General features: G+C 42.0%; 1 protein-coding gene and 1 long non-coding RNA gene across 7 annotated transcripts in view; both read right to left on the reverse strand.

Annotated features, from left to right (window-relative positions):
• Positions 1-5898, reverse strand: part of U2SURP (U2 snRNP associated SURP domain containing) — a 77024-nt gene extending 71126 nt beyond the window's left edge. For 2 of the 6 annotated variants that reach the window (XR_004437306.1, XM_033212406.1), the window contains exon 1: positions 5384-5539. Coding sequence is in view for 4 of the 6 variants with exons in the window: in XM_033212406.1 (XP_033068297.1) it covers positions 5384-5428 (45 nt within the window). In the remaining 2 variants the exon portion in view is untranslated. Of the gene's footprint in view, positions 1-5383 lie in introns of all 6 variants that reach the window. The other 4 variants (XM_033212405.1, XM_033212404.1, XM_033212407.1 and 1 more) reach the window with 3 other exon arrangements.
• A 2931-nt stretch (positions 5899-8829) lies between these two features.
• On the reverse strand, positions 8830-14524 carry LOC117084078. The gene is made up of 3 exons (XR_004437308.1): positions 14081-14524; positions 13234-13370; positions 8830-8979 (listed from the first exon to the last, which is right to left on the reverse strand). It is a non-coding gene; the product is annotated as an uncharacterized LOC117084078 (long non-coding RNA).
• Positions 14525-14954: the final 430 nt, after the last annotated feature.

Consider the following 14954-nt stretch of genomic DNA (forward strand, 5'->3'; position numbering starts at 1 on the left):
ATTAGCAAGCTATCCACAGCAACATTCCTCCAACACCACCATTCTGCCTAGTGAGCTCTCCATTCTCGTATCTGTCTCCTAATCTCCCATGTTTCTCCTCTCACCCTCTAAGAGCAGCAACTTTCATTTCCACAAGTTTAACAATCTCTCCCGCAGGAAGCATAATAACACCTTAATTGTACTGTCTTGACTCTCTTCTACTAGACAGCATGCTCCTCAAAAATGGGTAAAAATGGGTACATTCTATTTTTTTTTTTTTTTTTTTTGAGACGGAGTTTCGCTCTTTTTGCCCAGGCTGGAGCGCAATGGCGCAATCTCAGCTCTCATGGCAACCTCCACCTCCCAGGTTCAAGTGATTCTCCTGTCTCACCCTCCCTAATAATAGCTGGGATTACAGGCATGCGCCACCAGGCCTGGCTAATTTTGTATTTTTAGCAGAGACGGGGTTTCTCCATCTCCTGACTAGTTGGTCAGGCTAGTCTTGAACTACCGACCTCAGGTGATCCACCCACCTCGGCCTCCCAAAGTGCTGGGATTACAGGCGTGAGCCATCGCACCCGACTGCTAAAAATGGGTACATTCTTAATTTACCATTTTCTAACTCAACATCACGCACAAGATCTGGCAAGTGACAGAGTCTCAATATACTTGATTTGTCAGAACAAGTACCTACCACCAAACAAAATTACACTCCACACTGTCAACATACTAGGCTGTCCACTCATTAACCACAGCTACCTAGCTTAATACCACTATCCAAGCCAAATCAAGGTATCCATCTTTAAAAAAAAATTCACAAAATCATTAATACAAGCACTATGTAAATAAAGTTAAATAACAAACCTAAGATGATTTGTTAAATTACTCAAAACACTACCAATACTATACGAAAAGTTGTTAAGTATACTCTGAATAACCTATAGCTTATCTAACCTGAGGAAGGGCCTTGTGAAAACCTTTAACTCAGGGAATAGATGCCTAACACAACCATTAGCCTCAAGTGCTACTGACAAATGTATCTTGCTTTCAAAAACGTTATTTCAGCAAAATATACAGCTCACGGCTGATGTGCAATAAAATGTTAAAACTACCTATACTAGAATAAGAGGCAAATAGTTTGTAATATTACTATTTTTGATTTTAATATCTTGTAGCAAGTTTTTCTTTTTATTCCAAAAATGATGGCTCCTTGTAAAAAAGAGTGGGGGGTAGAGGGGTAGATGTCTTCAACTTGCATACTAAATGAGCTCTTCTCTCTATGATACCCAGTAAGGCAAATGGGTATCTTTCTTAGAAGGTTTTCTTTCCAAGGAAAACAAAGTTTCAGAACTAAAAAACAAAAAGTGAAAATAAAAACTGCACTTTCAGAAAACAATCAATTCAATCCAGAATGATAGGAATTATTTTTAAAACCGTACCAACAGGCATATTCTAACACCAGTGCTGCAGGTTCAAGTTTCGAGAAAGTATCAATCGAGAAAATAGAAGGAAGTTCAGTTCTACCTTCCACACCAAACCAAAACCTTCTGCCAAAAAAACTACCTTATATTTTAAGATAAGGTTACAACTATATCATAATAAAGATTCAGTTTAAAACTGGCAAACTGTGAAAAGCCTAATTTTCAAGGTATGTATTTTGTTTGGACTTTTTCATAAACTTTCAGTTACCACAAAAAACGAAAACTGGCAGTAATAAATACCTAAGGTTCACAAGCCTTGAACAGATCCTCATTTTACTTATTTCTTAAAAGTGATACTTTTTGTTAATCAGCAAAGGCAGTCAATCAAAACAGTTTCCAAAGCAATTCAGCACTGGATGTGCAAGAAAGTCTGTAGTTTTTTCTGTTTTATCCATTCACCTAACTTAATTTTTGGCGACACGGCAAAAAAGAAAAAAAAAGCCATAGTCACAGAGTGAAATAGCAGGGCGCGCAATTCCATTACATTAGCAATATTACCAGCACAGGAAATTGCAGAAGGAAAGAAAATACTAAATTTTCTTCATATCCTAATTTTGCTAAGTAAACAACTGACAGTCAAAAATAATAATTTTTTATAAATTAAATTATAAGAAAATATGTTTAACAATTTTATTAGCAAACAATTACAGACTCGCTCGCTCTCCTCTCAAAATCAAAGCTACAACATAATGTCAACACCCCTCCCCAGCCAAGCAATATTTTAGACTAGTGATAAACAAATGCACAGGAAAATTTTAGCTCATTTCTAGAACATTTATTAAATGTCTACATCTGCCAGGCTCTAAAATGCAAAGCACACAAAATTACACAGAAAATTAAAGTGCATAGGGGTCTCTTCATTAGGGACAATTATGAATAAAGGTAAGTCATTCAAGTATACATTCATAAAGTATCATTTTAAAACTAGAGGCCAGGAACAGTGGCTCACGCCTGTAATCCCCGCACTTTGGGAGGCTGAGGCCGGAGGATCACAAGGTCAGGAGTTACAGACCAGCCTGGCCAATAGATGAAACCCCGTCTCTACTAAAAAACAAAATACAAAAATACAAATAATAAAATATTAAATGTACAAAAATTAGTCGGGTGCCTGTAGTCCCAGCTACTCGGGAGGCTGAGGCAGAAGAATCGCTCAAATCCGGGAGGCAGAGTAATTACAGTGAGCTGAGATTGCGCCACTGCACTCCAGCCTGGGCGACAGAGCAAGACTCCGTCTCAAAAAAAAAAAAAAAAAAAAAGCAACTAGAAGACCTGTAGAGGTTATCTAATCTAATCTTTTTATAATTAAGAAATGTTAATAATTTTGCCATACTGTATATTTTAAAATTACCATTTTCCCAATGTCTAGAATATAAGCATCCCTATCCATATTAATAGGAATTTAACTACCAAAGAAAACGACGAAACATGAAACAGAAGTATCTGTTCACTCCATCTGTATTGTAAAACATAAGCCACTCATCTGTTCTTTCCAGGGGAAAGGAAATCAAACCAGATATCAAAGGCTAGAAATTCCAAATACTGTAGTATTAGCCAAAATGATCTCACACTTTCTCTAACAAATTTTGTGTTAGAAATAAAAAGCAGTGCTGGGCACAGTGAATCACGCCTGTCATCCCAGCACTTTGGGAGGCCGAGGCGGGTGGATCACGAGGTCAAGAGATCCAGACCATCCTGGCCAAGATGGTGAAACCACGTCTCTACTAAAATACAAAAAATTAGCCGGGCGTGGAAGCGGGCGCCTGTACTCCCAGCTACTCAGTAGGCTGAGGCAGGAGAATTACTTGAACCCGGGAGGCGGAGGTTGCAATGAGCAGAGACTGTGCCACAGTACTCCAGCCTGGGCGACAGAGCGAGACTTCTTCACAAAAATAAAAATAAAATAAAATAAAATAAAAAGCAGCTATCTGGGCAGTCATTATGACGGCTGATGACTTAGATTCCAAATCACAGGATTAAAATTTATCCTGACATTTTGAAAGTTAAGAACTTATTTCCACTAAAAACAAAAGAGGAGAGGGGAAAGAAACTAAAATTTATTATGTTGTACTTTATAGACACTAGCTCATTTAATCCTTATATCAACCTTGTAAAAAAAGAATTATATCTACATTACAAATGAGGAAATTGAGGCTCCAGAGTTTAAGCAATCTGCCTTAATATTATCTCAAATTCATTAATGACCAAGTCAGGATTTAAACCCAAATCTCTTTTGCTAACAAAATTCATAATCTTCCCACTACATTATGCAGCCTCCAAATTAGTTAAGAGATTCTGATTCCTTTTACAGACATCAGTAAGAAATCTGTTAACAGCATCAAGAGATTATAATCTAAGGCAATATAAACAGAAAAGATTACTGGATAATCCAATAATTTATTTATAGGGAACAGCCATCATTCACAATCATGAAAAGTACTATTTCAGAAGGAAGCCTGAACATAGACATTGAAATGTTTTCAATATATCCAAGACCTCAAGTAGGGAATACTTAAAATATTATTTTGAGAAGAAAAAGAAATTGTGAGGCTTATGCATGACTTGTTATGAATGTAGCTAACTTTAGCAATAGCTCCCTAACGGTATGTTCTTGTCATGAGTCTGTTGAGAAGAGTTGGTAGAGCGAGTTACCCCTGTATTCCCCTCGCCCCCAAAGAGGGGGAGAAGACGAAATGTACTGAGGAGGGAAAAAAACTGACATAACACCTTGTAAAGCAGCCGAAACTGGCCCCTTATCAAAGTCTGAATGTAACTAAAGGATGTCTGGTAAGACCATTACTAATTATGAACTAATTATTTTGGTGTACATCATTCACCAAGTGGCATAAACAGTCGGATTAGAGAATGCAAGTAGAAAACGAGTTGATGTTTCTCAGAACTGTAAAAGCAAGCTTCTCTCTTACCGTAAATTTAACTTTCTAATAACCGATTAATAGTCACACACACTCTTTAAGATGTAACAGCCCCTAGCACCTGAAAAAGTGTTATACACCTTTTTGCATCAGCATCGGAAAGTTTAACTACCTAGTGGCAGTACCAATTAATATATTCGAGACCAGAAACCCAAAGCAAACAACGATTAAATGTCCCGCCCAAGATGGCAACTAAGAACCCAACCTTACTAATGCTAAACTACTACCACAGCTCACTGGTTTCACAATACGTGCACAGAATTCCCTGTAAACACAAATGCAATTTACTAATCGTATGTAGCTTAAAAGTCTACGGGGCGTCTCTTTTCACTGTGTTTCTTCAACATGAAGAAAGAGACCACGAGTCCTCTACCCTAAAAAGTGCTTTTTACTTCCCCTTAAGGTAAAGACCACGTGTAGAGTGTACATTAACCTTGGCTATGAAGCACTGCAAAGGAGAGCTTGCTCCCGCCTCTGCATTTCCCACTTCGCGTCTTTGCCCTAGTGGTCCTCCCCTCACAGCTGGCGACCCTAAAGATTATTTATTCCTTGGAGGGAAACTGAGGGAGGCCGGAAGTGAGTGAGATCCAAAACCGAGAAAAAAGCAGCACTTAAGCACCGGGAAGCGATTCCCGCCTCTCTCCCAGGCGCTGTCTGGAGGCCTCAGGGCGCAGGAAGCTGAAATACAGGAGAGCGTTTTCACGACTTCGGACCTCAATCTGAATTCCTGATTACACTCCAACGCCAAGCGCGGGCCGAAGCACTCACGCCACCACCCCCTGGGCACGCCAGTTTCGAGCTGAATCCAGGCTGGGAATAAGGGGAGATACCAGGCCTCTCAACCTGCGCACCACGGTGCGGCGGCGCCCGGGCCTACCGTCGCGACCAGAACGCAGACCCCAATCCCAGTCGCCTCTCACAGGCCAGAAGTGTCTGTGAGCCCCAGACGACAGTGGTAGATCTGCTGACTTACGAAATTTTGTCAGAAATTACCTTTGAACTGGCCTTCTGAGATCCGCCTGGCGTTTTGTCCGCCATCTTGAGCTTTGCCCCTCCTTCGGCGGCAGCAGCAGCATGGGCGAGTCGAGCACCGAAAGAGCGGATCTCAGCGAAGCCCGCCAGAGGAGCCTGCAAGGCTGAACAGTCGACTGTCGAGATAGCGACCTTGGGGGAAGCCGCTCACGTGACTTCCGGTGTCAGTAATTTCCTCAGCCGCCCTCCCTACGCTAGTTTTCCTGGGAGTCACGGTGTTTGGTCACGTTATTGGGTCCGGGAATTCACAGTATCTCGTTGTCCAGGGCCAGCTGATATTTCACTCTCTTATCGCAACGCCAACCCTTGAGAGATGCGAACCAGTCGTATTTCCTTTGTGGGAAGGGAGCCGCTTTTTAAAGACGTGCACTGGCCATCTAGGGAGTAGCTTTTACTTCAACTCAAAATAGGACTGGAGCTGACTGGTGGCCTGGCGCTCGATCGACGGAAACGCTGTTCTCGCCACTTCGGCAGCTCCCACGCTTGCAGTCTGCTCATCTTAAGATGGTGAATGTTGACATACGGTTGCGCCCGAAAAGCCGAGAAGAGGAGCGTTTGACCCAACCCGAGGGTGATCCAGTAGACACTGTTAAGGGCGTCTGCGGAGTGGGTGCGCGTGGAGACAGTCAATAAGAGAAAATCGTAAATACAGACGGTATTCTAAATCTAGCATGCATGTAAAGTTGTGTGACATTTTAAAAGATTACATTTTACACTTTAGTATTGTTTTCATTTTTAATCACATAAATGGGGGAGCACCATATTAAATTTTCTGTACTTAATACTTTTTTAAAAAGTTATTAATCAGGACCTAGATTCAAAGAAGGAAAGCTTGCTTGAGAAGACTATGCCTGAATCAGGCCAGGCAAGGAAAGAAAGGACATTCCAGAAAGAGGGAGTAATTGAGGTAAAAGCCTGTGGCATAAATGAGTACAGCCGGTCTTGCAGGTCACCTTAAGCAGTCGTTTCATTAGATCAGGTGTGGAGAGGGACGTGGTTGGACGGGGCGTGGGTGCAGGTTCACACAGCGCCCTGTCACCATCGTGCTTAGGAGTTAGAATTCTATTCTCAGAATGAAGATCGGCCTTTAACAAGGTTGAAATGGTCAGATTTTTATTTTAAAGTATTGTTCTGAGAACTAGGGAGGGAGCGGAGGGCGTTCGTAGACCTCTCCCTAATTCATTTATTCAAAATATTTTTGAGCCCTGTTTTGTGTGTAAAAGCCTGCCCAAAGTGTTGTAGGGCTTACAGAGACAGATAAACATGTATTGTCTTCATATGCTTTAAAACTTAATGAGAAATAAAGGAGACAAGGAAACCGCAGACTAACACTATGCATAACTAAATTGATGCTGCAAGGAAGGACCAATAGCTGAGGGACCTCTGACAGAAGTAATTAATTCTGAAAGTAAGAGTGAGGAAAAGAGACGGGGCGGGGGAGGGAGGGTGGTCATAGAGAATAAAGCATTTGAACCAGCTCTGAAGAAGTAGAATTTTGTTGAATGGCGGGGGTGGGGAGCGATGGAAGCACTTAGAACAGGAGCTGACACAAGGCTGGCCCCTCAGGAAAGATTAACAGACTTATGTGCCAGTCACTAAGGAATCGGCAGGCCAGGCCTCCTATTCTGTATTAGGGTATGAGGGTAGAAGAACAGACAGTAAACAAGAAATGGTCAGAAACTGACAAGTGCTACACATGAAATTAGAATGACTTGCGCCCTCCAACGCAATTGAATTTACTTCCAGTGCTGGCTTCTGTCATACTTTTTCAGTTCTGGGCCTCTTCCCTCAACCTTGCCCTGACCTCTCATTGAAGTATAATCCAATTCTACTCTTGGTGAAGATGTCCCTTCCTCCAGGAAGGCTTACGGTCCTCCCTCCCCACCAATCCTAAATGAGAGACCCTTCTTCTGTTTCCAAGGAACCTATACTTTCCCACTTTGAAGAGCTCAGCACACTAGATCTTAACTGGGTTTTGTTTTGTTGGTTTTTTTGTTGTTGTTTTGCTTTTTGAGAAGGAGTCTCGCTCTGTCGCCCAGGCTGGAGTGCAGTGGCACAATCTTGGCTCACTGCAAGCTCCGCCTCCTGGGTTCACGCCATTCTCCTGCCTCAGCCTCCTGAGTAGCTAGGATTACAGGCACCCACCATCACGCCCGGCTAATTTTTTTGTATTTTTTAGTAGAGACGGGGTTTCACCATGTTAGCCAGGATGGTCTCCACGTCCTGACCTCCTGACCTCCTGATTCACCCGCCTCGGCCTCCCAAAGTGCTGGGTTTACAGGCGTGAGCCACCGCGCCCGGCCTAGATCTTAACTGTTTACAGCATAGGATTAGAAAGTGAAATCATCAGCTGAGATGAAGAGGAGAAGTGGGACTGGGTATGCCTTGTGGTGTTCTAAAAATGCCACAGGCTGATTTTGTCACTAGAAAGTGAATATATGCGCCTGTAATCCCAGCACTTTAGGAGGCCGAGGAGGGCGGATCACAAGGACAGGAGATCGAGACCACTGTGAAACCCCGTCTCTACTAAAAATACAAAAAATCAGCCGGGCTCGGTCTCTACTAAAAATACAAAAAATCAGCCGGGCTCGGTGGCGGGCACCTGTAGTCCCAGCTACTCCGGAGGCTGAGGCAGGAGAATGGCGTGAACCCGGGAGGCGGAGCTTGCAGTGAGCCGAGATGGCGCCACTGCACTCCAGCCTGGGCGACAGAGCGAGACTCCGTCTCCAAAAATAATAATAATAATAATAATAAAAAAGAGTGAATATACGCAGCTTTTCAGGCAAATCCCCAAAGTTCTACTTATTTTTAAAATAATTTTTACTAAATTCTCCTAAAGAATTAAAAACAATGCAGACTTCTTTTTTATACTGTAAGCCCCAAAACAACTCAGACAAATGTGATGTGACTAGAAATAATACATACGCCTTTATTAAGGGTTAAGTACACTTTTAAAACTTCAAAATCATGACCAGGTGCGGTGGCTCAGGCCTGTAATCCTAGCACTTTGGGAGGCTAAGGCGGGCAGATCAAGGCAGGCAGATGGCTTGAGCCCATGAGTTCGAGACCAGCCTGGGCAACAGGGCAAAACCTCATTTCTACAAAAAAATATTTAAAAATCAGCCAGATGTGGTGGCACACATCTTTAGTCCCAGACAGGAGGCTGAGGTGGGAGGATCACTGGAGCATAGGAATCTTACCATTGCACTCCAGTCTGGGCAACAGAGTGACCCTATCTCAGGAAAAAAAAAAAAAAAAATTGAACATCACAATTATGACCAAGAGTTCTTGATACATGAAATTCTGGCCCTATTACTCAAATTACAAATTCAGGAAAGTGAAATGGCATGAAAATAATCCAAATGGAATTTTATGCAATCTGAATAGATTAACAATTATTAGTGCTAAGGGACTACACATAAACAGTAAGAATCATGCAATTTACTGCAACTAGTATTACCTTTTTACAATTACACTAAAAGCATGCCATTTCTCTCTTCCTGATATGTTGATTCTCTGGTGCCCACACATTTGCCATTTGTTTTTAAGGCTTCTTCCTGCAGGAGATACGTTCAAGAGAAATTACAAAGTAGTGCCATATATATGCAATACTGAGACGTTTTGTTTGATTCATTCAGGGAGATTTTTTTCTTTGAAATTTGAGCTAGCATTTTAAAACAGAGAGATTTTACATAAAACTCAGGGTTTCTAGCCTTTCTTGAAAAATGGGGAAGTCTGGCAACACTGGGGGACAATCCAGGTGAGGTAGCCTGTAGTGACTTCTAGGGAAGGGAGCTATACACACCAATTTAGCCACCCCTTCATCATACACGGTGGACAAATTCCCCATACCCAGCCTGCTTGTAGGCGTTTCAGTTTTCTAGTTCTGATGTACAGTGTAATTCTTACCTGGGGTGATGATCAAAACATTACCAACCAGTTCCCCCAGGCACCAACCAGAACTGACTTATTAGTCAGGTACGGGAGGCTCATGCCTAGGGCTCACAATAATTTTTAGACCTCCCCACCAAAAATGTTTTGATTTCTTCAAGGAGGAAAAAAGTGGAGTGGAGAGAGTATTTAACAATACAAACAGCTGTGGAACCTGTGCATGCTAAAAGATAGAGACCTTAAAAAATGATTGCCCCAAAGCTACAACCTCCTGTATTGTGCCAATGAACTGCTCCTACTTGGTGGCATTTTCATTCTAGACAGGTTTTAAACAGCTTTTCCCTGCTCTCTGGGCTTCAGGATATAGGTTGGTAAAAGGGACACTCCATTTGCTTTTTTGGCATTTATTGAGTTTCTAGTTATGTGCTAGGCTCTGAAGAAAGAAGATAAAAAGAGAGACAACTAAAAATCAGACTTAATGTCTTCTGCTAAGAGAGATCCTAGCTGCTTCTAGGAATAATTAGGAAACAGCCTTCACGGAGGTGTGGTCAATGTGGAATGGAAAATTCCTTCTGATGAACTTGACTGCCTGCCCCACACCCACCTCACAATGTAAATGTTATGAATAAGGTTTCAGTAGCAACACCAGCTGCTCCCCCTTTCACACACACACACACACACACACACACACACACACAAATTACCTAACTCACTTATTGATTATATACAGATTCCTTTGACAATAATAATTAGCAGTGGCAGGCAGGCGCAGTGGCTCACACCTGTAATCCTAGCACTTTGGGAGGCCAAGGCAGGCCGATTGCCTGAGTTCATGAATTCGAGACCAGCCTGGACAACATGTGAAACCCCTTCTCTACTAAAATACAAAATAAATTAGCTAGGCATGGTGGCGTGCACCTGTAGTCTCAGCTACTCAGGAGGCTGAGGCAGGAGAATTGCTTGAACCCAGGCGGCAGAGGTTGCAGTGAGCCAAGATTGCGCCACTGCACTCCAGCCTGGGCAACAAAGTGAGACTCCATCTCTACAAAAAATGTCAGAAAGTATATAGCCCAAGAATACACTGGCACCGTGATGAAGATACAGAAATTGCCATTCTAACTATGATCCTAGTGAGAAGGAAACCTTTACTGTGTAGGAATTATTTTATCAACAAGGTTAATAAAATCTAGGAGGGTCCAGATGGCGTACTGTGGAAATGTAAATTAGTGTTCCTGAGAGTGTGTGTGTGTGAGAGAGAGAGAGAGAGATAAAGGAGGACTCAAGGCGCCTGTGGCAGGTCGTGAGAACCAGCACACGGCAAATCTGGGGAGCTCTCTCTTGCCATGGCCAGGCAACCCAAAGGTGGGCTTGACTTGGACCACCAAAGATAAGGACCACCAAAGGTGGATTTAACTTGTGACCTGGCTTTGGCCAGTGCAAAGCCTACATATCCCCATATTGACTGAAACGCATGAGAGAAGACCAGGTAATATTAAAGGCGGGGTGGATAATGAAGTTATGAAAAGAAAATGAAAGAAGACTTTCCCTTATCAATTTCATCTGTTAATAACAGAAGTTGTTAGTAACAGTGGTCTTAAAACACATAAGGCTTTATTTTGACATTGCTATAGTGGTAAGATTCTATCAAAACAACGTGGCATACCTTTCTTCTTTTTCAAGTTTTGTTCCATTTCCTTCACATTAACTTTGTATATTTTCTGTTACTTTGTTAGGTATTTTGTCTTTTCTGTTGTTACTGTGGATATAGCAAGTTTTTGTATTTATGTATGTCCTAAATAAGCTGTTATATTGATAAATTAATGTTGTGTAACGTGTCTACCGGATTCTTTTATTATTTACATAGGTTTTCAGTTTATTCCCTTGAACTTTCAGGTATACAATCATATTTGCAAATAATTGCCAGTTTGCCTCCTCCTTTCCCATTTTTATACTTTGTCTTGTATAATTACATTAGCCAATACCCCCAGAATAATGTTAAGTGTGGGGCTAATGAACATGCTTGTCTTTTTTTTTTTGTTTTTTGAGACACAGTCTCACTGTCACCCAGGCTGGAGTGCAGTGGGGCGATCTCGGCTCACTGCAAGCTCCACCTCCCAGGTTCACACCATTCTCCTGCCTCAGTTTCCCAAGCAGCTGGGATTACAGGCGCCCGCCACCATGACCAGCTAATTCTTTGTATTTTTAGTAGAAATGAGGTTTCACTGTGTTAGCCAGGAAGATCTCCATCTCCTGACCTTGTGATCCGCCCACCTCGGCCTCCCAAAGTGCTAGGATTATAGGCATGAGCCACCGCACCTGGCCATCTTGTTCCTGACTCTAATGAGATGCTTTTAGTATTTCTATGAGGATGAGGATAACTTTTTGGGTTGTACATTGAATTTTATATATATATATATATATTTTTTTTTTTTTTTTTTTTTTAGCTAACTGTGGAACTGAATAGAATTTAAAATTCTCTTAAGAAAACTCAGGGACTGTGAGGATACACCAAAGAATGCCCTGTTAGACGGTCAGACAGCCCTGTTAGAGGAACATTGTTAGAGGCTTTTGTCAAGACAAACCAGGACATCTCCATGACTTGGGAAAATAAGGGAACAAAGTAGAAATGTCCCACTCTGCACACCAGTGAAAATGGGCAGTGTGGAACACAGATTAGGAGGAGGACAGGTAGAAATCTGTATAGTTTCCTATTGCTGCCGTAACAAATTATCACAAAGTTAGTGGCTTATAGCAACACAGATGTATTATCTTACAGCTCTGGGGGTCAGAAACATAAAATGTACCACCAGGCCTGTGTTCATTTTGGAGTCTCTGAAGAAGAATCCTTTTCTTTCCCCTTCCCGGATTCTAGAATTCACCTGCATTCCTTGGTCTGTGGCCTTCTCCTCCATCAGTATCTTCTCTCTGACGCTTGCCTCCACCCTTATCTCTTCTCCACCTCTGCTCCCTCCCTCTTATAAGGACCCTTGTGATTACATTGGCTCTACTATGACAATCCAGGATAATCTTCCATCTCAAGAGCCTTAACTTAATCACAGCTGCAAAGTCCCTTTGCCATGTAAGGCAATATATTTGCAGGTTCTGGGGATTAGGGTATGGACATCTTTGGAGGGCCATTATTCACTTTACCATGAGATCTATAATTAAGTTTCTGTTTTTTTATTTTGTCTCTGGCTGAAAGGGCACAGCTTTGATCCCACCAGAGAACTGAGTTGGGAATGGTCCTAGTAAATATAGTCATCTTTAATCAATTTAGTTCTGAAATTGTTACTGGGGAATTCAATGGGTAGAAGGTGTGGTTCCAGTGAGGATGGGATAAGACAGGTCCCTGTTGTCAAACGGCTTGCAGGGAATAAAAGAGACAGATGTATCACAACAAGATTCTAAGAAGTACAGGCTGAAATTTTAGTTTGATTTGTTCACTGCTGCATCTGCAATGCCTAGAACAGAGTAAGCACCATGCAGGTACTCAATGAATATTTGTTAATGAATGAAATCAGCACCAAAAACACTTTTATGGAAACACAGGAGAAGATTGGTTTGGGAGAAGAAAGGAAAGACCTAATGAAGGATACTCGAGAACCACTGGGAGTGTCTGTCCAGCTCTCAAGATTTCACCTCTGGGGTTAACTTCTGAGAGGGCAGGATGAAGACCTTAGCACAGTGTTACCTCACTTTAAGAAAATTCCAATTATGCTAATTTGAAACAGACTTAAAAGTCTCCCTTCAAGTACCAACTGTGAAATAATACAGATCCCCTTTCATGCCCAATTTTTGCTTTTTTTTTTTGCTCTTCAACAATTGAGTAATTTCTATGCAGGCAGGCATAGAAATTACAGACATCATTTACTATTTTGCCACGTGGTGTCGCTGCTGCCACTGGTAAACAAAACACCCACCTTTGGTACATTTTCTGTGAACACACAGTGATCTTGGTGCTCTTGTCACATTTGTTACAATTCAGACTCTAATTTCCTGTTGTTGTCAACCAAGCTTTCCTTGAGCAATTACGCTTGTTCTGGTGCTGAAAAACGTGCTAAAAAAAATAGAGAGGAATTTAAATGTAATTTTTAAAAATCATGGCATACTGTGTTGTTCATTTACTAAAAAACAGTATGCAAAATATCAGGTCTAACAAAAATATGAGAAATAACTTTAGAGATCTCTCTACAGTCAGGCTTGCTCTGTTTCAGGAGGTCAGGGATGCCACTGAATCCCAGCACGTTGCACAATGCCTAGCACAGAGTAGACAAAAAAGAAGTATTTGTTGAATAAAAAATGAACATGGAAAAAGATGACTGCCCTATAACTCCCAACCATATTACCTCACCTTTACCCCTACACAGAGACTAACAGTAAGTTTCTGAAACCGAATTCCAAATTCTTAGGATAAGGTTCTGAATAGTCCAGCTGTGGCTAACCGCTCATTTTTGGTCTAATCAGTTGTGCTCAAAGAAAGTCCAAATGACCCTCAGAAGCTCACTGTGGAATAAGTGAAGATTTCAACGGTGGGGCAAAACTGTCCGATTGTATGAATAACAGATTTCAGATACATATGCAACTACTTTTCAAATGTTTGGAGATGCTGCTGTGATTGATATGCCATTATAATTTCTCATTGTGATAATTTATGTAACTTAAAATGTACCATTTTAGCAATTTTAAGTGTACAGTTCAGTGGCTTTAAATACATTCACATTGTTGTGCACCTGTGTCTGGAATTGGTGGGTTCTTGGTCTCACTTACTTCAAGAATGAAGCTGTGGACCCTCACGGTTAGTGTCAGTTCTTAAACATAGTGTGTCTGGGGTTTCTTCCTTCTGGTAGGTTGGTGGTCTCACTGGCTTCAGGCGTGAAACTGCAGACCTTTGCGGTTAGTGTTACAGTTCATAAGGGTGGTGTGTCCAGAGTTGTTCGTCCATCCCTGTGCATTCGTGGTCTCCACAGGGAGTGTTACAGCTCATGAAGGCAACGTGGACCCAAAGAGTGAGCAGCAGCAAGATTTATTGCAAAGAGCAAAAGAACAAAGGCTCCACACCCTGGAAGGCGACCCAAGTGGGTTGCTACTGCTGGCTCCAACAGCCTGGTTTTATTCCCTTATCTGACCCCACCCACATCCTGCTGATTGGCCCATTTTACAGAGAGCTGATTGGTCTGTTTTGACAGGGTGCTGACTGGTGTGTTTATAAACTTTGAGGGAGACATAAAAGTTCTCCAAGTCCCCACCAGATTAGCTAGATACAGAGCAGTGATGGGTGCATTTACAAACCTTGAGCTAGACGCAGGGTGCTGACTGGTGTGTTTACAAACCTTGAGCTAGACACAGAGTACTGATTGGTGCATTTACAATCCTTTAGCTAGACATAAAAGTTCTCCAAGTCCCCACCAGATTATCTAGATACGGAGTGCTGATTGGTGCATTCACAAACCCTGAGCTAGATACAGAATGCTTATTGGTGCATATACAATCCTCCAGCTAGACTTATAAAAGTTCTCCAAGTCCCCACCGGACTCAGGCGCCCAGCTGACTTCGCCTAGTGGATCCCTGCTAGGGCAGCAGGCGGAGTGGCCCAGAAATATTGATATGGAAGAGGGGCAGGGAAGTGCTGGGAAGGGAAGGG

The sequence above is a fragment of the Trachypithecus francoisi genome, unplaced genomic scaffold (genome assembly GCF_009764315.1).
Source record: "Trachypithecus francoisi isolate TF-2019V2 unplaced genomic scaffold, Tfra_2.0 Lachesis_group0, whole genome shotgun sequence".
NCBI classification, from domain to species: Eukaryota; Metazoa; Chordata; class Mammalia; order Primates; family Cercopithecidae; genus Trachypithecus; species Trachypithecus francoisi.